We start from the raw sequence: 27,294 nt of genomic DNA on the forward strand, positions 1-27,294 counted from the left end.
TGTCCAATCGAACCCGAAATCATGCCCCTCAGCTCCGTCGCTATAACTTATCTTCAAAATTGTACACAAAATGTAACTTTCGAGCATGCGACAAAAACAGTCCCTCGGCGCGTGCTTGCCAGGCGGGCAAACAAGGTACAAGCTAAAAACAAAAAATAAAGAACCTGAGTGCATCGATGCAAGACATTGCGAGCCAGCTTTAAAAAGTTCTTGGAGTGCTTTGTGCAACGACTGAACTCGACACAAACAAGCACGCTGTGCTGGTTCAGCGTGCAGACATTGCCTTTTGTGCTTTAGCTCACTTCTCTTCACCAACTTTCTTTCACGACAGATTTTTCACGTATCGAGGTCCCTCTCGAAAGAAGGCCCGCCGAGAGGAATCTAGATAATCAATACTTTGACAGAGCAGTCTTTGAATTAAAGATGAATTTCTGTAGTAACGTACGATTTAAACAGGAACAGGAATGTTGATGAACATGCGGCGGTACTTAGGTTGATTTTAGAAAGTACCATATATCTGCAGTGATGTGGGGACGGCAACATTCGACGTCGCACGACCACGGTGACTGAAAGGCACTGACCAAATATAGCTTTCCCACGGCCGTTGCCTCAGCTCACAAAGTAACTCCTGCCGCGCAAACACGTGGTTTGGTTTCACAGCATGACGGCATCACTGGTACCCGGCACGCTAGCGTGCGAGACGCCGGGAAAACCATGCAAGACCCGGTGGACAATTGACGCACAGTACCTTGTGTCAGGCGGCCGCTTGCGTCACATAACACCTGCTCAATTACAGTACTCAGTTTAGTTTCGGTTTTGAAAGGCGACCTAAATTGCTCCTTTGGCGCAGGCTTGGCGCAAATTACCCATATTTTGGCAAAATGTAGCAGGATGTAGCAGGGTTAGTCCCTTGGCGCAGTTTGGCGCAATTGGCGCAGCAATCACATCACTGAGTTTCCCAACTGGATTGTTCTAGTAACGTTTCCACAGCCAAAGCCATGGCGCAACGTCAGATGCATGGGCAGCCGAAAAGTTGCCCTCGTGCCGTGATAGAAGGGTTGGTGGCCTCTGGTAAATCTGTCACGTTGAAAGAGAGAAACCTTTTTTAACTTTTTTTTTTGGGTATGTAAACTTGACAAGAATCGCATTATGAACGTGTATGGATTATAAAAATAATTAGGAAATGAAAGAATGTAGGTGAGCCGGTGTGGCACAGCCATCGCCCACAAGCGGAGGGGCGAGGATGACTGGATGTTGTGATCTGTTCCTTCTTTTTTTTTTTTGCTCATCGGAATCACGAATTTAAGGCATATCACTATAGTCGTATCCTTCACCGGGTTCATGGGAGGCAGCCCTATACTCCAATGCTCGGGGCTGGAGTCTCAAAGGGTTCTAGTCCAACGGGCGCGGGTGTACTGTCCAGCAGGGTCCCGGACTAAGGCCTCCACCTATGTAAAGTGCCACTTGAACCTGCAAACTCTCCCTTCATTGAATAAAAGTTTTTCACCCCCATCATCGGGCTTGTCTTTCGACAAGCTAAGTAATTCGCGCATAATTATGAAAACACAATTTCACGTAAAATGTGCGGAGGTATATGTTTTTATTTTCATTTCTTAAGAAAGGGAGAACTTACATTCTCAAACCTGCCAATGCCCTCCAACCGAACTGGCATCGCGCCAGAACTTCAGATTCAAAATGTCGGCAATCGTTTACGGTGCACAGTATATATTCCTTATAGCTCAAACATATATTTCGGTATGTATCCCGAAGAAGGCCCGCTTCGTTTTTCTGGTCCCTATAGTTTCAATGTCCCAGTGGGAGTGAGTACAACACAACGCCCAGTCCCCGATAGCACCACCGCTATCACATATTTCAGCCGGCTGATATCGTCGAGAAGATTCTAGGCTACCGCGTCATTAGCGAGCTCGCTCACGAGGACCACCTGCTTGCCGATGTTGCCGCCGTTCATCATGCTGACGAAAGCCCTGGGCGCGTTCTCCAGCCCCCGCTCGACCGTCTGGCGGACCGTCAGCTTGCCGCTCTTCAGCCACTCCGATAGCTGGACCAGGGACTGCTGAAACTTGTCTTCGTGGCGGAGCACGAGGAAGCGTTCCCTCTTGATGCGGCGCTGGTCCATGACCTTCTGGACACCAGGACCGACCGGCGGAGGGTAAGGCACGTCCTTGTTGTACACGGAGATCTGTCCGCAGAGCACCACGTTCGAGTCCGGGGTCATGTGGCGGATGACGGCGTCGCTGATTGGGCCACCCACGTTATCGAAGTACACCTGCGAAGAGATGTGGCTTTCATCCATATGTCACGTGAGGCTGCAGTGCCGTGTCCTTTTGTTTCCTGTAACTAATCGTGTTTCTTTTTTAATATGTTTATCGTACATTATTGCGCTAACATTACGAATACTTACAAACAGTGTTAGCATACACCATGCTATGCAATACCCTTTTTGGGGCCCTTAGACGTAATTAGATAATAAAAGTAAAATAAATAGTGTTTTATGTCGTCTTGGCGTAAGTTTATTGTTTGTCTAAAGGCGCCAGCGAACTTAAAATACCCACACATACATACACACACACTGTTTTTAGGTGGAACAACGTATTTATTCACCCAAAATTTCGTACACACACTTTCTGACCCAGAGCAATACAGTGTTCATAAGCTGGAATGTATGCCAAAAAACATTACGCCCCAGTCTAACGAAAAGCCCAGTGATGGGAGCGGCATTTGACCTTTTGTAGCAGGTTCTGTAGCAGCCCAAATATTGGGCCACTGACGCTTTTGGAGCAGATGCCAACATCTGTTAGCACATCATTCGAGAAAGAAAAAGTGATAGCATCTCTAAATTAGTTTATTTATGAGAGTGATAAAGGGTTCCACCTTGATACTTGAGCATATTATTTATCACCGTTTGTGATAAGCATAGATAAAGCATAAAAGAAACGCAGTCTTGTTAAATAAGGCTGTAGTCAGAGAAGGTTTCATTTACCATGGGTCGTAAAAAATGGTTGAAAAGTGAATCATAGCGCATCCGGGATAAATCCTGTCTCGCCTTTTCATTTTACACTAGGCAGTTTGTCTAATGTGTAAATATAATTGTTTTTAAGGCCAGCAAAAATCAGCACATCCGGTAACACGTCTACCAATTAAAATGCGTCTCGTAAGTTTAATAAACCTAACAAACTCAAGACTCTAATATTATGCACTGCAAAAGCAACCACCCAAAAAGAGTATTAAAGGCTACATGTGTGCCAGGGCTGCCAACATGGGAAGTCAAAATCTCCCTAGCGAACGCCTGAAATGTTCCTATTTCGGCCAAAATTTCCCTCGCTTGCCCAAATAATTATATACTACTAAATATCCGTTGTTTTCCGCATCATTTTCATTTTTGCGATGAGAGATATATTATATAGCCTTTAACCCTCGCGTACGTTTCGCAAAAAAAAAAAAGAAAAAAAAAAAAAAGAAAAAGAGTTTACCGGGCCAAAACCGTAGTCAAACCAAATCTGGCGAGGAGAAGTGTTACCAGGAGATTCAAACTGACGAATGAAACCCTTTCTTCGCCTTATATATTACGCACGTTATCAGAACATGGTACTGGTTTAATAACTTCATTAGCGCTTTTTTTTTAGTCCAAATCAAAAGGTGCAACAAAAGTGAAAGTTCTCAAACTCGAACACACAGAACTCAACACAGACGGCACTTCACGAAATATTATTTGTCATGGTAAGTCTGAATCTCCTGACATCACAGTATTTCTTCTTCACCCCTGCCCGTTTCGATCTGGATGAGCATCGTACCGGCGTGCGGTCGTGTATCACTACTGCGCGGTGCACGTCAAAGACCCCAAGGTGGCGGTTGTTCCGCTCTGGCTAAATCGCTCATCTACAGTTGAGATCACTGATCTCTATTATAGTAGGCTGGATCGCGGATCTGGAGCCCGTCGGTGCCGCCACCGGCGGCCATTGCTTGACACCAGGCAATACACGCAAGTCTATGGGAGAAATGCTCAAAAGTAAGAATATTGAAGCATGTACGCTGTGCTCGGAGGCGAGTATTTTATGGTGCGCTGCGATCCTTATGTCGGGTGATTGTAGATCAAATCGTTATTTGTCAAACGATCGAACACCGATTGAAAAAGTGAAACGTACCGGAGCACCTACAGCTGAGCTGGCAAGCTTGCTCGCGTAGTGGAGTAAATAAAGGAACTCGCCGTCAATGAGACCGTCCTCGGGGAAGCCCAGAAGCTGATGAATGACAAAGAATTTCCATCTCGACAGCGGCTTTCCGGGAGTGAGCGAATTCCGCGTAGCAAAGCCTTCGAGCTTGTCGTCTGCTAAACCCAACTCAACGAAACCGCCACCGACTCCGCGGTAATCTAGGTAACTCTCGTCTTATTGAGCTGCACTACAGCGGAGTCACTCTCGACCACAAAATATTTATTTATAAGAACTGCGAGTGCTGTCAGTTTTAATGTTTGTATGCGAACTATTTGACGGCTTATCAAAAAGCATCCAAAAATTTTCAGTACCGACAACAGCTTAGAAACAGGGGAAAACGTCACTTTCTCTCGCTCATCCCATAGAGTCCCATGCATTGGCTGGTGTCAATCAATAGCCGCCGGTGGCGACACTCGGCCCCAGCCATAGAGATCAGTGGCCCCAGCTGCCGAGGCCGCGGTCCGCGATCCAGCCTACTAAAATAGAGATCAGTGGCTTCGACTTGGCTGCAGCCAAGTCGAAGATTATGAAGGGACCATAATTTTCACTTAGGCGATGAAAACTGATTTTGCCGAAAAAAAGTTTTTCGAGTTCTCCTCAGGGTTGTCAGATGGTCGCACAACAAACCGCCAAACGGCTAAAGGGAATAAGCCAAATGTAGACAAAACCGCTAAAATTCCAAGTTATCTCAAAAAAAAAAAAAAAAATCATAATCGATTTATAAATTTTAAGATATATACGGCGCCCGAAATTTCCCTCGTTACCACATAGACCTGAATATTACCTTAACATGGGAAATTTGCCTCGGGTTGGCAGCCCTGATGTGCTTTTTAGCGGCGTAGGAACCAGAGTTACGTCAAAGTTCGCTGCTCTTTCGATCGAAACACGGAAACTACTGTGACAATCGTATCTATTCATATATATATATATATATATATATATATAGTTCTCTTTTTTTCAATTAGATATTAACTTACAGTTAGGACAAAGAATGTCGACCCGTAATAACTCTGAGCACAATATGCGTACCTATTGCGCTGAGCCAGGCGCTCCCCCAGCACAATTTGCGTACCTATCCTATTATCTTTTGTGCAATTATCACTGTTACAGCCAGAAGTGATCACTTGACAATAATCCGCACCTCGTCATATAACGAACTGCGTAAATGTTGGGTAAGTGCAGTAGTGGCAGTTCTGCTTATATGGGAAAAACAGAGGCTTGGAGGGCTCTTCTTCCTCATCAGGGCTGTCTTGAAAACCCCCTTGAAGTCATTAGTCCAAAGGCTAATTTCTGGGATACCTTCGACACATAGTTATTTCCGGCATATATATGAGACACTCGAGAAGGAGAACCTTATGCGGTCGAACCAGGATGCAAACTGAGGAGGACTTATATCAATCATTATGTAGAAAACCCGAGACTGTGGTAAAAGCAGGGAAATCGTGTCGAAGAAGAAAGATTTCCGTTTCCCTGCTTTTACTACAGTCTCGGGTTTTCTCCATCATGATCAACATCCACCAGCTCGCCTGCGCACTCACTGTTTTTTCATTGACTTATATCAAGTCCTTCTTTGTAAAAAAGGTCTTTCAGAATTTGGCATGCAAAGCGTAGAGCAGTTATGGAAATTAAAACTTTAGGCTACCGAATACTGGCGCTGTTGCCATCAGCACGACAACCACATGTTATCGGGCCAGTAGACCTTGTTCTGAAATCCACTGGAAGATAACAACAATAACCCGTTGCTGCCAGCTGCCATCATGTTGTGCTAGCCAGTGGAGAAGAACGAGACTATTCTTCTCTTGAGCTTGGAGAAATTGTTCTTTAATTCATCGTCTTCTCAAAGCCCACTTGACACGCAGTGGCACGCATAACCGAGCTCATTGAACACCCTCTTTATTAGTAGAGTGTTGCCAGTTTGAGCTAAATCATTACAAAGAGTCCTTACAGAAAGAGGTAGTGCTATGAAAAAGTAAACTGTCAGTTCCTTATACAGCCATGTCTCGCTAATATGGACAGCTCCGTTCCCCCCAAAATTGTCCGTAATATGAGTTGCCTACAATAACGAGACAAATATTTATGTGTTTACACAATTCTCGAAAATGGTGTCTAAACAGTGGGGTATTCCTATTATTGAGCCGTCACTGTATTTACAGTCATTGCTTTTACCGGTTCCTACGGGTTGGTTATGTGGGGTCATAACTTTTTTTTTTCTTTTTCACTAAAACTGAGCAGTTGCAATTAGTGGCAATATGAGCTCGACTAGTCTAGTGCTAGCCAAAAAAGGTAAAATGCTGCATGTGGTGCCTCTGGCATGCTAAGCTATAAAACTGACTGCCACACTGCAACAATAGGAAATGTGGCAATCGTTTCCAACCTCCCTTTGAACAGCTTAACAAACGTTAGGGCATGTGCGGATTTTGTGCCAGCTCGGGCTTAACGCTGCCGGGCTAGCTCATATTGCCATACGCTGTACTTCTGACGCGCTATCACAAGTTTTCTTTGCTTTCAAAGAAACTCTGGGCAAGACCAGAGATGCAGCACGAAGTTGAGGTCCCAACCTCTGAACTCTGATAAATATCTCGACAGAATTGAGCTTCGGGGACTGCAGAAGTAGCAAAACACCATGTGTTATAGTTTGTATTGTCTGGGCAAAGGCTTTCTCTAGGGAAACTCATCAAACGAACATTGCGCTAAAGAAATCGACTGGCTAGATCCAACAAACCCCCCAGAAAACTTGAACGTGAACATTTGATGAGATCAGTCCGGTTGGGTGTAATCAGGCACGTAGCCCGGGGGGGGGCATGGGGCCCGCCTCCCCCCCCCCTTCGAAATTTTCTGGGGACGTCCAACCAAGCCCTAATTAGGAACCCTACGTTTCTATGCCTACTCGGCTCTTCTGGTGGCTCCGCCAATCAGACGATATGTCACTTCCGTGACATTTACAATCGTACACGTAAATGTCCAACCTAGGTGCCCAGGAGTGACTGTGACAATGGCCGTTGAGGAGCAGTGTTTTCCTTTTCGTCTTGTGGGAAACTGACCAGGTATTTTGAACGTTCATGTCAGGGAAAATGGCGGGTGGGTCTAATATACTTCCAAACACAGCTTTATTCTTAACCACATTTTCCCGTAGTTACTGTATTAAAGCAACTGGTTTCTAACAACCCTCATTATGTGGAGCACTGCAAAAAGAAAAATGGTTGTACGAATAGCTATCTCGAAATGCCGTTACTTCGACTCTATCGTTACCGCGACTCCACATTTACCTGCTTAGACTGTGTTGATTGATCGTCAGTTTATCTTTTTTTATGTACATAGTCTGAAGGCCAACACCCAAACTGTTTGTACTACCATATCTGTTCGCTGATAACCCTCAACAACTGCATTATTGCATCTGCTGTTCGCAACTTTTTCGTATGAATTGTATTATGTAGAGCGAAAACAAACAGTTGCCTGCTTGAAATATCTCGTTTGAATAAATTACCTGCGATTGCCGTCCAGTGGTGCACACTTCACAATAAAGTGAAGGCGCAATGCAAGCGGACGCAGGAAGCCAATAAACAAAAAAAGAAACCATAGAGGCCGCCATCTTTAAAAATGAAACAACAAAACTGAAACAGAAAAAGTGTTTAGTTACCCTATCAGTGGTGAGAAAGCGCTTTTAAGAGTAAATATTCATTTGAGAAACTTTCGCTCTTTTGAAATTATTCGGTTCTCAATATCATTTACACTGTGTTAATAATATATTTTTGTTTGGTTCTACAAATCTAAAATGTATTTTTACTGGCACAAAGCTCTCGATCACGTGGTTTGCGATGACCACAGGGTTATTCCACACTGGTCAAACTGTCTATGGTAAACTGTCAACTTTGATGCCCGAAGGCATTAATACAAAGCTTGCATTGACGTCACATCAGACACCATTGCCCCATACCATGCTCCCGTGATCACACCTTCTGCAGCATACATATGCCACCATCGAATTTGTTCTTCTAGGCCAGGATTGACGAGAAGAACAAATTTGATGGTACGAAATGTATGCTGCAGGATGTACGGGAAAATGAGCATGGTAAGGAGCAATGGCGGCTGGTATCATGCCATATGACGTCACGTGCAAAGCATGTATTGTAACCCACTGTAACCAACACGAGTTAAGGCACGTTCACACTCTTGCGACCGAGTTAGACCGAGAGAGACCAGACCGGTTTTTAAGCCTCTTGCGACTTCTTAGGACTAGCTCCGCTGCATCGCATCCAGTCCTAAGTCGCAAAAGGCTTAAAAACCGGTCTGGTCTCTCTCGGTCGAAGTGGGTCGCAAGAGTGTGAACGGGCCTTTACGTGCTTTGCGATGGTCGTGTCCAATCCACGAACAACATTTGTCAACTTGAGGCGACCCCCACTGATACTTCAACATCGCAATCCCCTCAGCACACTCTTAAAGGATATGCACTTGGACTAGTTGGTAATTCATTGTACAGAATTAAAGCGTAAAAAAAAAAAAAAAAAAAAAAATAGCGAAGAAATGACGAACACAGAGTGCTTTGCGAAAGAGAACAAAGTAGCCCGTTTCTATCCTGTAAGTTGCACCGTGATAATACTTTTCTATATCCGCTTGTGCCACGGACTGAACACGACCTCACCTGAACACCAGCAGGACAAGTCTCCTGGATCCTCTTATCGAGGTCCTCGGTCTTGTAGTTGATGGCCGCGTCGAATTTGAGTGTCTCGAGGAGAAACGTGCACTTGGCCTGGCTTCCGCAGATACCCACGACCCTGGCGCAGCCGTCCAGCTTGGCGATTTGACCCGCGAGCGAGCCGCACGATCCTGCAGCCGCCGACACCACGCACGTCTGGCCAGTCCCGGGCTTAATGCCTCCTTTCTCACGTAGGCCCAGCAAAGCCGTAAGGCCCGTCAGGCCCAGGCAGCTCAGCACGAGAGACACGTCGCCTCCGAGCGCCTCGACGTCGATCTTCTCCAGAGAGTCGCCCGGAGTGTCGAAGTAGATCTGCCACGGCCAGGACAGAGCCCTGCAGACCACGTCTCCTTTGGAGAGGCCCTCGAATCGAGATGTTTCGACGACGCCGACGCCACCCAGGCCTTCGACGCATTCGCCGAGGGCCCACGGGGTTAGGTAGTGAACTCCGGTGTGAGCGTTCATGCGGCAGCGCAAGGCCGGGTCGATGGAAAGGTACACGCTTCGCACCAGGACGTTGCCCTCGGGGATCTGGCTGGGCGTGATGCACGTCTCGATACCGAAGTGGTGGGCTTGAGGCTCGCCGTCCGTCCCCGGCCTGGACTTGAAGATTACGCGCTTGTTTTGCATCCTGGGCGGTCAGGTCTGTTTGGCGTGGTTACGAAGCAGTACGATAGGAAACGGATGCATCGAAAGAGCGGAACCAGCGGAGCCGCAAGAACACTAAAAAGAACAGCGCACCGCCATTTTGAAAATGAATTCAAGTCCTTTCGGTAGTTTCGGTTTCGATCAATGATCAAAAATTGTTATCACGTTTGTACTTCACCTCTAATAAAAATAAAATCGCTTTGAATATTTATTAGTATTTATTGAATTATATTGGAATACTTATTGAGGTTGATCTAAACGTTTTTTTTTTTTGGTTTTCATTTTTTGTGGCTACATAGTCGACTTTTTGCTGTTCAAATACACTATCCAATCCAACGCGATGGCGACGCTCGCTGTTCAGTGTTCACGTGGTGTTGAGCGAGAGAGCTTGTTTGGCCGTGTTTATTGATGTTGACGTCTCACAAGGTCGTTTACGGTCCTCGATTGCGTTTAATGTCCCGAGCTAGGTGAACATAAGGCAGCTTCAACGGGTAGCTCGATCATGGGAAAGCTAAATCTCACCATGCTGCGCTACATGACGACCGAGGATTTCAGAGTTCTGACATCGGTGAGCGACATTTCTGGAACCGGCGAAGTTAACGTGGTATAACGTGGATTCTTAATTTTCTTTCAATCCTCGGCAAGGTCGAGATGGGCATGAAGAACCACGAGCTGGTGCCAGGGCCCCTGGTCGCTTCGATCGCCAACCTCAAGCATGGCGGATGCCACAAGCACCTTCGTGAACTCTGCAAGCAGAAGCTACTCTCGTACGAGCGTGGCAAAAGGTGTAAGTGCTCGCCGTCGGACATTATGCCGCGCTTAGTTGCAGGTACTGCGGCTGTGTCCTTGGCACTTACAGTACTGCTGTAACTTTTATGCACGTCGTACACCAAGGTAGCCTGTGTTCAGCTTCTTAACTTGAGTGATTTTGTTGGTGCTGTATTGCTGGTATTTCCTTCTCTTCTGAGTGGGTATGGTAGCTTCAGTGTTGGCCCAAATGTGTTCCAGTCGAGTGTGTCTGCGCAATGGTTCTCGGGGTTCAGGTGAAAGAAGAAGCTCGCGTTGCAGGACCCACGGATCCAATGCTAGATCCTTGTGTGCATACTTCTGTGTGCAGGTATTTTAGGTTCAAGCCCTGCATCCATTTTTCTTCAAATTACCCAAGACCGGGAGCGTAGCAAGACGCGCTGCATGCGCTGACCTTACTTTGTTAAAGATTCTCTGTAAATAATGCAAATAAGGTGTATATGTACGCAAGCACAAGGTACCATTTGATGTTTTTTTTTTCTTTAGAACATTTACTGCCCTAGATGTCAGCACATGCAACGCATGTAGTTACACTCAAAACACGCACCTTGGTGGTTGGATAATTTAGCAAAAGTTTGGGCGTGTGGTCGTGAAATCCCTACTGGGTGACACTCGTTAAAAGCTATTGGTTAACAGTGATTCTGTACTGGCCAAACTGCCAGTCGACGGCAGTGTTCGGAAGTACTTTAAATACATTGTACTTAAAGTACTACTTAAAGTAAGTTTAGAAAACTTGTACTATACTTGAAATACATTCTTTGAGTAAGTGCTTGCACTTTACTTAAAGGGGCACTGACACCCCAAAGGTCGTATTTATTTTTATTGTCTAAAACGATGCAAGTTGCAGTCATAGACACGCAAAAAAAACCGCATCGCAAAAAAAAAATATTTTTCCCGCGCGCGCGCGCCTTTTTATTTTTGTTGTTTGATTTTCCCGCCTCGCCTCCTTGCTTCTTTTGATCGGTGACGTCAAAAATCATGAAATGTTGAAGCTTTGTAGGCGACATCTCTATAACATTTAATTACGGCAATCCTAAAACATGTTTTTTAACGCAATTACGAATGCACTACGGCCCTTCTTTTTGAAATACCAAAAATCGGGAGTTCGATGTGGTGCCCTCTCCTGGATTTGTATCCTCCGATGGAAAACAGGCGACACCGTTCAAAACCGGTTCGCCGCAACGCCGGCGCTCGCTTCTTTCCTTCTCGCTTTGTGTCGCCATGGCAACAGCAGGGAGTGGTGAAAGAAAGTGGACTCTCAGGACTCCGCAAATTTTGACGTCAAGGCACCGGTGCCGATCGCGCGGGAACTTCGAATTCGGCATTTGGAAATTGTTTTTTTACTTCACAAATACTGAATTCCCAAATTTCAAGTTTTGAGGGTAATGTCCCGGCATCGTTTTCAATCGTTTCGGATAATAAAAAAAAATAATGATTTTGATGTGTCAGTGCCCCTTTAAGATATTTTTTCTGGTACTTTCCAAGGAAAGTACAACTGCCAACTTCAAAGTACATTCCCGGCATTTGGTCTTGTTAAATTTGTATAGCGAAATAATAGTCTGTCAACCAAAAGGTGCCTTATAAGTTGATTCTGTTAATTAGTTTGTCGGCGAGAGTAAAACAACTACTTTTTAGCCACTTCACTTTATTGCAGCCTCGATTGCGCCATCGGTAGTGAATACCAGTTTACAAAAACGAAACAAACAAACAAAAAAACCTTTGCATAGGGGAATAGACGGACATCATAAAAGATTGTGTACTTGTACTTCACTTAATACAGTGAAAGTACACTGTATTTAAAGGGATGCTGAACCGAAACCTGAATTCCACAAAACATGCGGCAAAAGCGTGCAATGGGATGCTACAAACACCAAAACATCACTCATATAGCGATATCTCGAACGGATAACCATATTTTTCAAGAGAAGGAGGCGCATTTGACAGAAATGTTCACGTCATGTTTCTCTGAGAAGGAGAGGGAACGGCCTCGCGTCTTCTCCGCCCCGCAGCCTTGAGGGAGCGAAGCGAAGAGAGGAGGAAACTAGGCATTTTGATGTCAAGCGCCTCATCGACCTGGTTCAATCTCAACCTCTTTTTCCAAAAATACGGCCGTCCATTCGAGATATCGCCTTACGAGTAGGGATTGTAGCGTCCCGCCTACATCTACTGCATTGTTTTTTCTGAAATCCAAATTTCGGTTCACCATCCCTTTAAAGGGATTCTTCAACGAAATTTGAAATATTCCCGTCGTGTTCAAAAATAGGTTGAATATGATCCACAATATCCGTAAATGACAATCGCACGTTTGTATTTTGATCCTGGTGGCTGTATTTTTCATTATAAACGGCCCTCTCTGGCAAGCGCTCGGAGAAGGCCCAGCTTAGAGCACGTGACATCCAACGCAATCGTGACGTAGGTCGTCTCAAGACGAGCAAAGCTACGGCGAGGCTGACGTCGAGAGGATGGCCTAGTTGTTCCAGCCACCGAAGCGGCTGCTTTTGTACGAATTTTGAGTGACGGGTTAGTCTTCTATAATCTTCTAGGGGGACAATAGCGGCTTCTGCGACACACAAAAGGGATTCTCGGGAAGAGGGGAGTTCCTCCTTCCCCCCTTCTCTCGTCGTGGCCGGAGACGAGACAACCTCCGTCACTAGCTGTCAAGGTTCCTAGACGAGCATTACAAACAAGGCGTTAGCGACATACACCAGGTGCTCTTTGCTAATCGTTTAATTCGTTTTGAAATTCCTTTTCGATACTTTTTTAACAAGACATTGGTATGTTCCATGTGATACTGCTCTTCTGAACACACATAGACCGAAAAATGAGCGCCGAAATTTCGTTGTAGTATCCCTTTAAAGTACTTCAAGTACATTGCGCCCGGTGTACTTGCCACTCCACTTGAAGTACATGACCTCTCATTTCCTTTGTACTTTACTTCAAGTACATTTCAAATGTACTTTACCCAAAACTGGGCTATGGTAGAAGGATTGGGTGGTGGCTTTTTAAAACATCCTAGCTTCCCTCTCCTAAACCTGCATACGACCAATTTAAGCTTTTGTTTTTTGACAAGGCGGGATTTTTTTAATGTATTTTGGTTCCAAAACTACACTGTAATGTAATAGATCTCTTGCAAAATAAAAGCGATCCTGGCGGCACAGTGCCACGCAAAGCATCTTGGGAACTCACTGGTCACGGTGTTGGGTGTCAGGGATGGGCAGTATTTCAAATACAAGTATATGAAATACGTATTTCAAATACTCTATGTATTTTGCATTTGTATTTAATTACAAATTGGGAAATGTATTTGACGTGTGTATTTAAATACTAAAACGTGGGTATTTCGAATACAATTGTAATTAAATACAATTTTGTGGGCGAAAATACATCTCTCAAATTTATTGTCACTGTCCAGAGCAGGAAGAAAACTATGTTCTGCACCGAATGCAGTGTCTCTCAATCAAGCACAAGTGTTTAGTGACTTTGTGATTACGGTGCTAGTCCAGGGCAAGAATAGTGACGAAATTGACGTTCACAGGCAGACTGGCTATATAAGCGCCTGTGACAACTTGTGATGCTTTCCAGCCTGATTTCCATCCATATTTTTGCCTGGAACATTCTAAATGCGCGGGTCGTCCAGATTTTTGTAACTGGTGCGAGTTGCAACAATAAAAAATTTAGCTAGTGCTGCGCATCTTGGTCGTCTCGGTTCTTTGTTGGTCTATACCAAAATGTAATCGACAAAAAAAGCTGCTTGAAGCTCTGTACTTTTTTCCTCTATTACGTCCAAGCTGATTACATTTTTTGTGATTATATTTCTATTACGTTACTAGAGCCTCGCACACTAACTCCCGTGTGTGTGATGCCAAATTAAGATGAGATACTCAGAAACCCGTTGCAGGTGCCCTGAAGTCGCTGACGCAAATTTTGAGGAATGTATTTAGAAAAGTATTTGGAGGAGACCAAATACATTTGGTTGTATTTGTGTTTTGTACTTAAATGCTTTTTTGGAAATGTAATTAGATTTGTAATTAGTAAATAAATTTTTGACGAAGTATTTTGTATTTGTATTTTGATACATATTTGCATGTATTTTGCCCATCCCTGGGTGTAGTACATCCTACCATGGCCAAAGATGCCCCATAATGTTATGCGTGCAGTGTTGCACTCAGGGATTTTTGGAAGTAGTCTATTCTATGCTCCTGAGATATGTTAAAAATAATTTTGTTGAATTCTTTGTTTTTCTTTCTTGTGTTGAGCTTTCCAATTCTTTTATCTTAAAGAAAGAGATAATGCAACGAAATTCTAGCACCTATTTTATTGTCAACGTCAACCACGTTCTGGCCACATCGCAGAGACAGCAATTTTTTGCTCGAAAAGACACCAAAACATTTTTTTTGCAGGAATAAACCGAGTATCGTTGCATCAGTCTGAACTTGAAAGCAACGCCGCTCCACGGAAGTACGGCGGCAAGCAGCGTGCACGCAATCCCTGTCGAACTTGGCCGTACCGGATTTCCTTTCTCTCCCGCGCCTATTCAACTCCTGCAAGGAGCAGGGAGGGGCGATTAAACGGCCAGGTTGTAATGCATCTTGGGAGCTCCCGAGACGCATCCCGTTTGTGACATCATGTTTTCATTTACGTCAAGGCTACATGAAAGCTAGCGTGGTTGTGAGCTTCGGCACTTGGAAGCGTCCACTTGGAGGCGTCGATGCATTACAACCTGGCCATTTTAGTTGCCCCTCCCCGCAGGAGAGAAGTCCTGTTTGGCCAAGTTCGACAGGGCTCGCGCAGACGCAGCTTGCCACCGTATTTCTGCTGAGCGGCTCTACTTCGAAGTTCAGAGTGACGTAACGAAATTTTGTTTATTCTTTTTAAATAATGTCTTTGTTGTGTGGGTACAACATAGTTGACATTTAGATAATAAAATAGGTGCTTGAATTTCGTTGCAGTATCCCTTTATATGTAGGCTAATATCACTGTTGTTTATTGCTGGTGGTTTTTGTTGTTTTTGTGATAGAAGTACCTTATACTATTGTATAATTTCTTGCATTCTTCTTCCTTGTTTTTTTTTATTCTCTCCATCGCTTTATACCTGAGGGGGGCCGAAGACCAGTCAAGCTGCCTGGGCAGCTTTTTTTTCCTCTGCTCCCGCACCCCACTTACGCAAAAAATAAAGCTATTATTAATTTTTCTGCTCTCGCAGACGACGGCTACCGCCTAACAAACACAGGCTACGACTACCTGGCCCTGAAGACCCTGTGCTCTCAGGGCCTGGTCTACTCCGTCGGTAACCAGATTGGTGTCGGCAAGGAGTCGGGTCAGTTGGCGGAGGATTCCCTCTACGGCGGTGCCAGGCAACGTGCTTAGGGTTCTCTGTTTCACGTTCCAGATGTGTACATTGCAGCCAATGAGGATGGCAGAGATCTCGTGCTCAAGATCAGCAGGTGATCCCGGACTGCAAGTTTTCTCGTTTCTTTTTTATGGCTCGAATAAGGCACGAGTTAGAGGCAGGTGGGGGGATATGGTAAACAGTCAGAATCTCTTTTCATAACATTGCTTCAACTGGGTACTATATCATGCTTTCACTGAAATTGTGCTTCATTGCTTTGGGACGACGAATCTGCTGTCGCCTGCGTGTATTGTGACATTAATTTTGGTCACTCTTGTCAATAAGTTCTGTAGTGCTCCAGTTTGACTTTCTTGCAGATTTTAGCGGTATTTGGACCTGGACCGACTAGGACTAGACTCTTCCAGTTATAACTATAACATTTTTTGTGTGTTCCCGTTCATCACCGACGTCTTGACAGGTTGGGTCGGGTGTCGTTTCGGAAGCTGAAGGAGAAGAGGGACTATCACAAACACCGGAACAAGGCATCCTGGCTGTACCTGTCCCGTCTGGCAGCCGTCAAGGAGTTTGCCTTCATGAAGGTACGTCGTTCGCACTCTGAGCTTCCAGTCGACCGTGTTAGTGGCTTTCCATGTTTCATCGCATAAATGTTACTTTGGGCTGGAGTAGCACATACGGCCACATTTCCTTTTTGTTGTTTTGTTGTAGTTCGTACGCCAAAATATTACTGTACCCTGATTGTAATATTGATGCGCTTGCTGCTACTGCCTGCTAATCTGAATGTTTATAGTAACACAAGGAGATAACTAACGCAATGAAGTCAGTTTGGTGGCAGAAGTAGGGCAGGCCGGAACGCCTGTCCAACTTACGTGTTTGGCATCCTGTGCCACCCAATGTCTCCAAAACTTTGAGGGGGTACGCACTAAGTTACGGTAATCACCGAGGAACACTAGGAATCGTCGGGATTCCAGTGGTCGACGATAAAAGCGATGAAGCGGCGGACAAACTGGTGTCGGCATTGCGGCGCCTCGCATCGCGACCACCGGAGTTTCCACTGATTCTCAGGTTGCAGAGCGGGCTACAGCAGATCGGTCACTTGCCGTATCTATCCCTGCTACCACCAAGATCGTGACAAGCCGTAGCCCTCGTCGGCCGCGAAAACAAAGTTCCAGCTCTCCTTTGCTTGCCTTCCAGTAGACCCTCTTCGAAATTCAATGCCATCTGGTGACTCAAAGAGCAGCTTTACTTCGACAAACTAATGGCAGTAACGAAACAGTATTTTATCGGGGACCAATCAGTTTCGCGCGTCTGTGGCAGACGAGAATTGGTTCGATTGCCTCGTAATTCTTTCTCGACTTGTTTCGCTTTCGATGGTGTGAACATAGGAACTGACCTGTACAAAGCGGCAGCCCATGAGCACCTCGATTAAATTGCCGCTGTCAAGCCTTTAGAGCCAAACATGCTCCAAGATGTTGATTGGACCGCATCCTTGCGCAGCCGTTGTATCTGATTTGTGTTTCACATTGTACTGACGTGTGAAATGTACTGGCCTCATGTACCGTCTGCTTGGTAGCATCTTCAACTTCTTGCTTCATAAGATGACAGCCAATAGTTTGGCACAGATGCCATACACCGAGACGATGATAGTGATCAAAGTTGCCGGACTGAATTTCAAAAAGGGTTTAGTACTGTAAAGTGCGGGCATTGCGTCTGGCAGTTGCGCTCCGCGTCTTTTGGTGCGTCGAGCTCGGCAGCCAGATCTCGAGGGTATCTGCGGTTCTCTGTCACCAGGCGCTCCACGAGAGGGGATTCCCGGTTCCAGAGCCGGTGGGCTTCAATCGTCACTGCATCCTGATGGAGCTCGTCGACGGACATCCACTGTAAGTCTGAGTCTTGTCGTCGCTGGAGTCGCTCCTGCTTCTCGCCCTCCGTCGCACAGAACCCACAACAGTCGCACAGTCTGCTGTGGGTTCTGTTCCGGCATCAGAAAGGCTGTTGTGCCAGTTTTGCTCTCGCTTTGGTTCCAAAATTCAGTGGCTCCGAAGCTCGCCCTCAATGCCTGACTTTGAAGTAAGGTATTGCAAGCCCAAGAACGAATCGGAGAAACTATAAGCGAAAAAAGGCTCGTATGCATTGGCCTGTCATTAAAGGGCAACTCCGGACAGTATTTTCGAATTTCGGATTACGACTGCTGTCAGCTTAGACAGTGTCCCTGAACTACAGGGTATAATTTTTTTTCTCTATATTTTGTGTAGTTTTTTCAAGTATCACGGCTCAAAGTTTGGTTTTGGGCGTCCACGGCAAAACCGATACTGTCTGCCAGAGGGATGGCAACACTGACCTACGGCCCTCGATGTCACGTCACCGTGGTGCTGCGGCAAGCAGTACAACAGGTTGAATCAACTGCAGCTCCACCACGACTTGACGTCATGAGGGTGCTGCGGCACCTTGACTAAAAGCCGACCTGCTTGCCACCTGCTAAAGAGTGGCTGGTCGCATCTTTAAAATCTGTTTTAGCGGAGTATGCGGCTTCATTTTGACGTAATGTTTTGGCTGTGATCATATTTTGTGCCACTAAAGCTATGCAGAGCGCCAGTTTGTCTGCTTCTTGCGCTGGGGTTGCCCCTACATCAGAACGTCGAGCTCTGATTGGAAAGATAGTGGGTAGACCTTAATGGTAGCCACCGGAGCCAGTCAGAGCAGGCGTTCTGACGTCACCACAGCCCCCCGTACAAAAAGCAGACGAGCTTGCATACCAGTCATTTATTTTGGTTTCGTTTTTGACCGGAGTTGCCCTTTAAGGAGAGGTCCGGTACTGTCGCTCAGAGTCAACGAGGCAAAAAGAAAGCTCGAGGTTGGTTCACTAAACTAGATGGCGAATGCCACCAAAGCTGAAATTTAAAAAATTAGGTAAAGACCTTGAAACTCGTGTTTCGCTACATCTTCGCATAAAAATTAAAGCGTCGCCGGCACTACGGGCCCACGAGGGCCACTGATGTCTTTGCTCCGTTGTACCCAAGCGTCCAAGATGCGTCTGAACAGGGCGAACCTTTTCCTTCGGACGTGTTACGTGAAATGTGTGGCATGAAGCAATTTCCTTTGGAGCCCCCGTCGCCAGGAGCGAGCCCGGTGCGAGGTACCAGCGGATGGGGCGTCTGGTGCAGGTGCCAGGTGCACGAGGTAGAGGACCCCGGGCAACTGTACGACCGGCTGATGGACCTGATCGTGCGGCTGGGCAACTGTGGCCTCATCCACGGGGACTTCAACGAGTTCAACCTCATGGTGGATGCCCAGGACTGCCCCACGCTCATCGACTTCCCCCAGATGATGTCCACCTCGCACGCCAACGCCGAATGGTGCGTTGGACTTGCATTATGGTAATTGATGTAGGGGCGGCCCCGGCAAAGTGTTGCTGCCACTTGTCGCACGTTCTAGCCGACGTGAGACGCGTGGGGGTGAAGATTGACAAAACAAAAGGTTTTTGAAACCCACTTGCCTCTGCATTCGTGCCCAGAGGCGTCGGAACTGTTCGGGAGGTGGTGTGTGACAGTGGAGGGGGCGGGAAAGAATTTCCCTCCACCTCCCCCATATTGTTTACTCAAAATTAGTTAAATGCCCAAAAGAGCGACCCCCTCCCCCCCTTTCTGACGCCACTGTTTGTGCCCGAATATTTTTTTACGTGCAGCAGGTCTGCCATAGATTGGGATTAGTTTTTCAAGGCTCAGGAACATTGAACAATTGTTTTGGAAATAAAATTTTATAGCTCGTGTTAGACAGAGGACTGCCAGTGTCTAATATTCTTATAGTGGCTTCTGCGTGTTGCAGCGCAGTTTGAGAGAAAATTGTGTTCTGGCTAAACTTGCTTGATTTCTCCCATATAAATAGAAAATAGGGTGAGTATTCTTACTTACTGTTTTAGGTTTGCATTGTTTTGCTAAGAGAGCTCAAGTAACGAAAGTGCAGGCCGCTCGATGCGAAAAGGTATGCAAGTTTAGAAGATGTGCATTCCTCTGTTAGCTGCCAAAAAGCTCTTTGACTCGTCTCAGTTTTACGCTAGCTTGTCGCAGACACTGTCCGGCTGTGTGGCGAGCCCTGCATCATTATTGTGCTAGAATTCTGGTAGACCACTATCGGGCCCTTCAAAATGGATGTGTCTTGCACTATTACATTTTGGTACTCAATTTGACTGAACCTAGGGCATCCATGGTAAACAACATGTAAGGCTTTAAAAATAAGGAAAAATATATAGACCGTTTTTTTTGTTTACAAACACAAGCCATCTCTTGCCTTTCAAGAGACTTCTGGTTGCTCTATTTTGGCAGGCCTTCAGAGCCTGTCGATGGCACAATTCCTAGGGCAATGAAGTTGGGGATTCAGCGAGGTCTTTATGGTGTGCTTATCAACACGTAAGAGGGGCTTGGTCGTCTCACTGGAGTATTGAAAACTCTCGCAACGAATCTCTCGCCAACCGGTCCTTCAGCTAACCACCTGGAGTACTGGTCGTAAAATATTTCATGAACATTGCAAGGAGCGGTGCTATGGTGAGGATTGTTTGTCCGGTCGTTTGACCGGATGTTTGCGGGTACGTAAAACGCAACAGTGCCTCCTTTCGGTGCTTTTGTAAGAAGAGTCTACAGATTGCTGGAGGCATGCTATTGTATTTACTTGCATAATGAACACACTTTTTTTCCCCGAAAAATATACACATATTTGGAATGTGGTTTCATTACGCGGGGTAAAATTTTTGCATTTACACACTTCGTGCTAATGTCATATTAGGTGTCAATATGACACGGCAAGCTACTGTGTGTGGCACGTCTCCACTGACGGAGGCAGACCCGCGGCTGGTCAGGGGCACGCCATTGTAACCATGCTTTATAAATTGCGAACCTCTTTAGGGCGCTTTCGGCGTGCCTTTTGCCAAAGGAAAAGCGCCCTACGAAGCTCACTCACCACGGAGAACGACAAGACCGTTCTTAGGCCTAACCACTTTCACGATTTCACTGTTTGAAAGCAGACCACAGATGATGGCGTGTTTGTTGACATCAATGCATCCGATGGGCGAAGAATGTTCGGGGCTGGGCGATTCCTCGACCCAAGCTTTGTCAAGTGTGCACGCCACTCAGTTTTAAGGTCGATCAATTCTGCAACTATGCACTTGCAGCCATTACGAGAGTGGCTTGACTTGGCTTCACATGGCCTGATCGCTTAGCGGCAAAAGAAAATTGGTTTGGTGGGCTTGGTGGCTAGCTAAGTTGACCCAATTCGAAACTTGCGGAGCCGAAAATTGGAAATGTGTTCATTATGCGATAGAAAAAAAAGTCCAAATACTGTCTAAGCTCATTACAACAGACCTGGTTACAACAGACATTTGGATATAACCTACCGATATGTGAAGTTCGTTTGGTTTTCCTCTATGTACTCAAATTCTTATCTGCATACAACAGGAGTGGCCAAGCTGTGGCTTGCGAGCCGTATGCAGCTCTTTGCGTGCTAAAGTGCTGCTTGCGGCTTTCTCCCCTACACCCCCCCCTCCTTTTCGTGCCTCCCTTCCGATCATACGAGCACTTTCCAAAAAGAGAAATGGAACACATTTTAAATCGAAAGGCATGTTGCGGTTCGGTAGTCTTCTGCTACTACTACCTTACACACAGTTGAACTAATTTTGACTTGGATATATTGAAAGTAATTAGAGTTTCATTTATTGCTCTGGACAAAAATTTTGCTCCCCCCCCCCTTGTGGCTTTTGGAAGTTTCGTGGTTTTGTTTGCGGCTCTTAGGCCGGGTCAGCCTGGCCACCCTTGCATACAACATAGTCCTTTTACAGCAGATCGAAATCTTGGTTAAAATCAAGGTCTGTTATAATGAGCTTAGACTGTATTGGTACCCGTTGTGGGTGGTGCGTTCATTATGTGAGTAAATACGGTATGTAGTACATCATAGGCATAAGACTGTCCTCAACAAAGACTTTCATGTGCGGCAGTTTTCTTTTTTTTTTTAAATTTCAGCTGGCAATTAATTAGTTTAGTTTCGTCATCGTTGTTGACCGTCTGACACCACCTACGGTCAGAGTGTTGGAAGCTGAATTGTGCTGATTGTTTGTTCATTTTGTTTTTTTGCCTCAGGTACTTTGACCGGGACGTCCAGTGCGTCAGGGAGTTCTTCAAGAAGCGGTTTGGCTACGAGAGCGAACTGTTTCCTAAATTCAGCGACATTGAGTGAGTGGCGAGCGACGCCCATTTATTTTTTTTATACTGCCTTTCTCCTCCGAGTTGTCTTTCAAACTATAAAAAGGTGGACACATAGTTTCGTAGTTAAGTTTTGCGAGTTCAGAGAGGCTGGCGTAAAATTATCTGAGAAACTTGGGTACACCGTACCACTTGCTTCCTCCGACCGACTTGTGTCAAGGGCATAGCCTTCTCTGGCTACCATAAAACGAGGAAGGGGCGGCCAGCCAAATTCTGATGCAGAAAGGGGGAAACGAGGCATGGGCAACAGACCTCTTGCAAAAGAACCTAACATCCGTGCGCAAAGTCCTGCGTGCTCCTCCTCACCCCTGCAGCATCTGCCACGTGACACGAAAGAGAGAAAGCAGGAAGCTCAGTTGCTCGCGTGCTTGTCGGCTCTTACAACCGGTTCTGTACCTGGACTCGCCGGCATACCGTTTGCTGCACGGTTTGCAACAGTTTCATTGTTCGGTCCAAATGACAAAAGGAAAAATCGGGGGCCATTGCCGAAACTCCCCGAGAAGGAAAAAATGCTCTTCGGGCTCGTTTGTTAGAAAGGAAAGGTGCAAAAATTAACTGCAGTATTTAACGCACCCTCTCATCAACTCAAAGTCAATAGTGTAAAAACATGTCGGCGTCAGAATTGATTTTCCATAGGCAGCAAGAAAAATGCAAAAAGCATCGTGCTTGCACGAACCGTGCACTTAGCAGTTGCTCAGCATGCTTTGTTATTTGTCCTTTTCTTTTGTAGAAAAAGTGTTGTGGAGTGCAGCAAAAAAAAAAAAAGGGGGTTGCATGGTGAGGGCGGAATTGCGGACCCCCGAGGAAGTGGGTAGCGGGATTTTCTTTCTTTTTCATCCGTTTCCAGATTTGGGTTTGAGCAGTCAGTAGATTATTTCTGCCAATAATGGCACTCGATGTGTACTTTGTGTGGTCTCCAAAGCCTGTCGGAGTTGAAGGAAAGCAGGGTTGGGCAGTATTGCGATACAAATGTATCGCGATAGTATTTCAGTAATGCATTTCGTATCTGTATTTTTGTATTGCGATACCTTTTCTCCACCAGTATCTGTGCTCCTGTATCGAAATACATTTGGAATGTTCCTTTGTATCGCGATACAATCAGGGTGATATGTATTTCGTTACATTTCTTGAAAAATACCCCCCCCCCCCCCCCAAAAAAAAAACAATCAGAACACAATTTTTCGGGGGGCGGGGGGGGGCACCAGGGTCAAGGAGATGCTGGGCATTGTTACCATGCTGACCAAGGCTCCTTCCGATTCTCCAAACTATTTTTCTATGCGTCCTCTTATCTCTTCTGAGAAGTGTTGCGTAGTCGGGGACTTGAACCCGGTGGCGTGCCAGGAGTAGAGGCAGAGCATCTTGTGCTGCAGGTCCTTAGGTTTGAGTTTCTTGAGTCATTGTTTGCTGGCATCCAAAGCCCGCTGCTAGCCGTCTCTCTTGTCTTAGCATGCACAGCACATCCAGCCGACAAAGCTGAGTCACAGTCTGTTGCAGCACGAGCCTGGCGGTGGTTGACTTGAAATAGTAGGATGATTCACGCAGTGAAATTCAACACGTATTTGAATGCGTCTGCGGCTGCGCCCATAATATTGCGGGCTCAAGGGTACGTCATCAGCCGACATGAAGGTGACCCGCTGCTCTGGTGATCCGAAACCCAGGAGGGTGGTCAGACGTGGCCTCGCTGTGTCGACCCAGATTTCGTGCACCAGCGACTCGTCTCGAGCGCGCTGTTTCTCGGAAAGCTCGCACCTGTGTTGACAATATCAGGTCGCAATCCACAAGGTCTCTATGTGGAGTATGCAAGACGAAACTTGAGGATTGCAATCCATGCGTCGGTGGCGGAGGGTCGGCAGGAAGGACCTTCACAACAGGGATGCCACTGTATCGTTTTTTTAACCGTAACAGAATATAAGAGATCTACTCCAGGATGCTTCAGGTGGTCCACTATTCTCGAAAATTCCAAATGACACTGCCTGCACAATCTTCAACGAGGTAACCTACAACGAAAGTATGTATTGTCCTTTCAAACAGCAGCGTGGTTCAAGGCCACACCTACTGACAAAGAATAACAGTTGATTCCACCGTGACGTCATGTGATAAATGTTGACAGGGGCGTCCTTATTGGACAGGGGCACGGTGACATTTTGATGGGATTTAGGATGAGATAGAATTTATTTAGAGGTTGAAGTATTTTCGAATCCCTCGTCAGACAGACAGGATGTCAGGGAAGGGATCACGGTCAATCCTTGATGGAACGTTTTCTTGAGCCCATTGAAAACTCCTCCTCGTCCGAAATCACTACCTTCAAGGCGAAGTGCCAAGCCTACGAGAAAATAATTTCAGGATAAAAAACTTCCACTTCCAACTTCAAGCTTCATCTCATTTGGCATCTCAAACAATTTTGAAAAATGTATTGCAGTATCAGTATTTCTGTATTTGTATTTCTGCCCTCCCTAAAATGTATTCCTGTATTTGTATTTCCAACTACATTTTGCCGCTATTTAAAATGTATTTCCGATACGTATCGCGATATATTTTTACAGGTATATTTCAGTATCAGTATTTTAGCTTCTATTTTAATGTACCCGAGTATTTCTATTTCCCAAATACATTTTTGAGTATTTCTGCTCAACCCTGAATGAAAGTAGGTGCTTTCTCCGCATTTTACGGTGAGTGTACCACGACTGTTACCGGTCGCTTAACAACCACCGAGATACCGAGGGATGCCCCAAGTACCAGATCAATTGTTTTTACTCATATAGTCAGGGTAAATATGCAAATATAATTGTACGGATACATAGCCGTTTTCATTTTTGTTTCTCAAATTCAAAAGATTTTTTGCTTTCTTTCATTCACGCGACGAAATGTAATTATTTTGTTTGCTTTTCTTAGGTTCTAAAGACCGTCGAGTTTAGGCGCGCGTTTGAGCGGATACGTGAATATAGATCCATGCCGTCTTGCAGGAGAGACGACGTGCTCGACCTCGAGACCGCAGCTACCGGCTTTTCCAAAGAGGTCAAGGAAGAGCTCGAAGAGGTGATTCGCTTTCTCGCTATCGTTTCTCATTTATATACGCAAACGTGGAAGCAGATCGCTTTCACGTTTGCACTCGAAATACACTTTCGTTTTAAACCATCACCGCGGGTCACTCACTAGTGTCTTTGTAACGCCTTCCAGGCCGTGGAGCAGATGAAGCGTGCAAACCTGAAGGAAGAGAACCGAGGGGACGACGAAAGCGACGACGACGACCCCGGCGACGCCGCCGAACCGGATGAAGGTGCCGAACCGGATGAAGGCAATGGGTCTCCGCAGGCCGCAAAGTCTTCCGGCTGCATCATGGAGCGGTTCCTCGCGGACGGGCAGCGTGGGCCTCCCGAACCCGTGCCTCTCCTCTTCGACGACCGATCCAGGGAGACCGATGACAAAGGAGGCCGACCGGAAGATCCGAGAAGGGACGCGGGGACCCCAGGTTCCGATGTCGGAGCGTGTGCGGATCGTGCCAAGGACGTCGAAGCCGCGCTCGGCAACGAGCAGTCCGACGCTGCAGATGCGGCGGGAGAGGGGCAAGACACGGTCCCCAAGCTGGTGGCGGTTTCGGACTCTCCCGACGACGTAGGAAGTGTGAGGACGTTCAGCGTGACCAGCTGTAGCACCATAGCGCCGGAGGAGATCAAGGCACGCGTGCGCAGGCAGCTGAACCACAAGGAGCGCTCCAGGGGCAAGAAGCTGGTGGTCAAGGGGGAGGCAAGTGCCGTCACCAGGCAGAGGAGGGAGAACAGGGACGTCATGAAGCAGGACCTCCACTTCTGGGGCTGAGGCTGGCACCGCGACCCTCTGCGCATCTTCGTGCGCCGCAGAGGCCCCGGCTGCGTCGCATCCCCACGTGCGAGATCAAGGGATTGAGTTGTTCAGGCGCGGGTCTCTTTATAAATTTGTTTGCTGGTTTGAGGTCTTGTAAACGTCCTCGGACCTTACTTTTTGGGTCTTTGGCTACTGCCGATCCTGGTCACGGTTGTGCACACCCTATGGTCGAGCCGAATTGTGAAGCGGCATACTCACCCGTGTCAGTCACCCATCTGGCTTCCTCTTGCCATCGTTTGCGCTTTTGGTCCTGGGACAGCTATAATCTGCTAGGCTAATTTCGCTGAAAGTAAGTTTTCTTAAAGAAGAAAAACGGGATATTTCAATCCTTATTGCACAATAACGATAGACATGTTTTCTCTGAATTAGTTTACGAGATCTACCAGTTAAATATGTTTTGTGCCCTTTTGACCGCTACCGGTGGGATCCATTTTCTGTGAAGCCCTCTGACATTGTGACGTAACAGGGACAGTGGAGATGCTTTTTTTTTTTTAATTTCAAGTTTGATTTGGCACACTTTTATTTGGATATCCCTACCGATATGGAATGTAACCTGTGTGATTATCATCGGCGAGAAACAAATGTGTAAAAAGTGAACAGCACTTAAAGAAGCAACAGCGAAATTGAGGCAAAGTCTTATTGCAAACGCAGTTTTATGGGAAATAGAGTTTCACACTGTACAGTAACACCGAGAGCGTAGAAAAACTTGCGATGCATTCTGCGCACTCTGTCGTCAGGGACGACTAACAACAGTCTCGCCATAAATAGATGCAAACTTTAGGTTCCATTAAATTGCAATGGCCAACAATAAAAACTTAGCCTTCCCTAGTTTGTGCATAGGTTCGACACAGTCTGTTTCACCTCCGATCCGGCAATTATCGGAGCAACGTTCCGTACAAGTCAATTCGACATGCCCCGTATCACTGCATTCAGGCTAGCTTCATAGGATGAACCTATGGTTGCGGTTTAACTCGGAGGTGAAGCAGTGTTGAACATAGAGAGCCACGTAACAACATCGACATGCAGCACTCGCAGTTCAAGGGCACCTTGGTGTCAATTAAATGTGCTGCAAAAGCTGAACACAGCCTCGAGAAAACGCCATAGAACACACGAATTAGATGCTTTGGCAGGGACGTTTAGGCAGCATAGCTGCCACCATAGTGTTAAATGTGGGTTATGGTACACAGTGTTCCAACCGATGGGGGTAGCGAGGAATGTCTCACGTGAGCCAGCCATTACCGGCCAGGTTGAGTTGTATATTCTGTCCTGAACAAAGGGCTCAAGAGCAGCTCACTCCGAACTGCACTGACTGCAGCTTTGTCTGATGGACACCATACCACACTCTGTATGACAGTTTGAAGCACTCTATGTATCAGTTTTGAGTTTTTTCGAAACATTATCATAAAAAAAGACATTGTGTTTGCTCGGCAGTGTGTTGCCGAGAGTGATTTTTTTACG

The 27,294-nt window shown here is 46.2% G+C and overlaps 2 protein-coding genes across 2 annotated transcripts; one reads left to right on the forward strand and one right to left on the reverse strand.

Moving 5' to 3' along the window:
* Positions 1-1,581: 1,581 nt before the first annotated feature.
* Positions 1,582-9,692, reverse strand: LOC115330988 (prostaglandin reductase 2). The gene is made up of 2 exons (XM_029993015.3): positions 8,872-9,692; positions 1,582-2,287 (listed from the first exon to the last, which is right to left on the reverse strand). The coding sequence occupies exons 1-2, from the start codon at positions 9,553-9,555 to the stop codon at positions 1,901-1,903; spliced, it is 1,071 nt and encodes a 356-aa protein (XP_029848875.2). The 5' UTR covers positions 9,556-9,692; the 3' UTR covers positions 1,582-1,900.
* Positions 9,693-9,859: 167 nt separating this feature from the next.
* LOC8024364 (serine/threonine-protein kinase rio2) lies at positions 9,860-25,923 on the forward strand. Its single transcript, XM_029993016.4, has 10 exons — positions 9,860-10,141; positions 10,219-10,360; positions 15,584-15,697; positions 15,770-15,824; positions 16,188-16,308; positions 17,519-17,607; positions 18,892-19,083; positions 21,853-21,945; positions 24,939-25,011; positions 25,153-25,923. The coding sequence occupies exons 1-10, from the start codon at positions 10,076-10,078 to the stop codon at positions 25,789-25,791; spliced, it is 1,584 nt and encodes a 527-aa protein (XP_029848876.2). The 5' UTR covers positions 9,860-10,075; the 3' UTR covers positions 25,792-25,923.
* Positions 25,924-27,294: the final 1,371 nt, after the last annotated feature.

This window comes from Ixodes scapularis, unplaced genomic scaffold, assembly GCF_016920785.2.
Source record: "Ixodes scapularis isolate PalLabHiFi unplaced genomic scaffold, ASM1692078v2 PGA_scaffold11__112_contigs__length_91849675, whole genome shotgun sequence".
Classification (NCBI taxonomy): Eukaryota; Metazoa; Arthropoda; class Arachnida; order Ixodida; family Ixodidae; genus Ixodes; species Ixodes scapularis.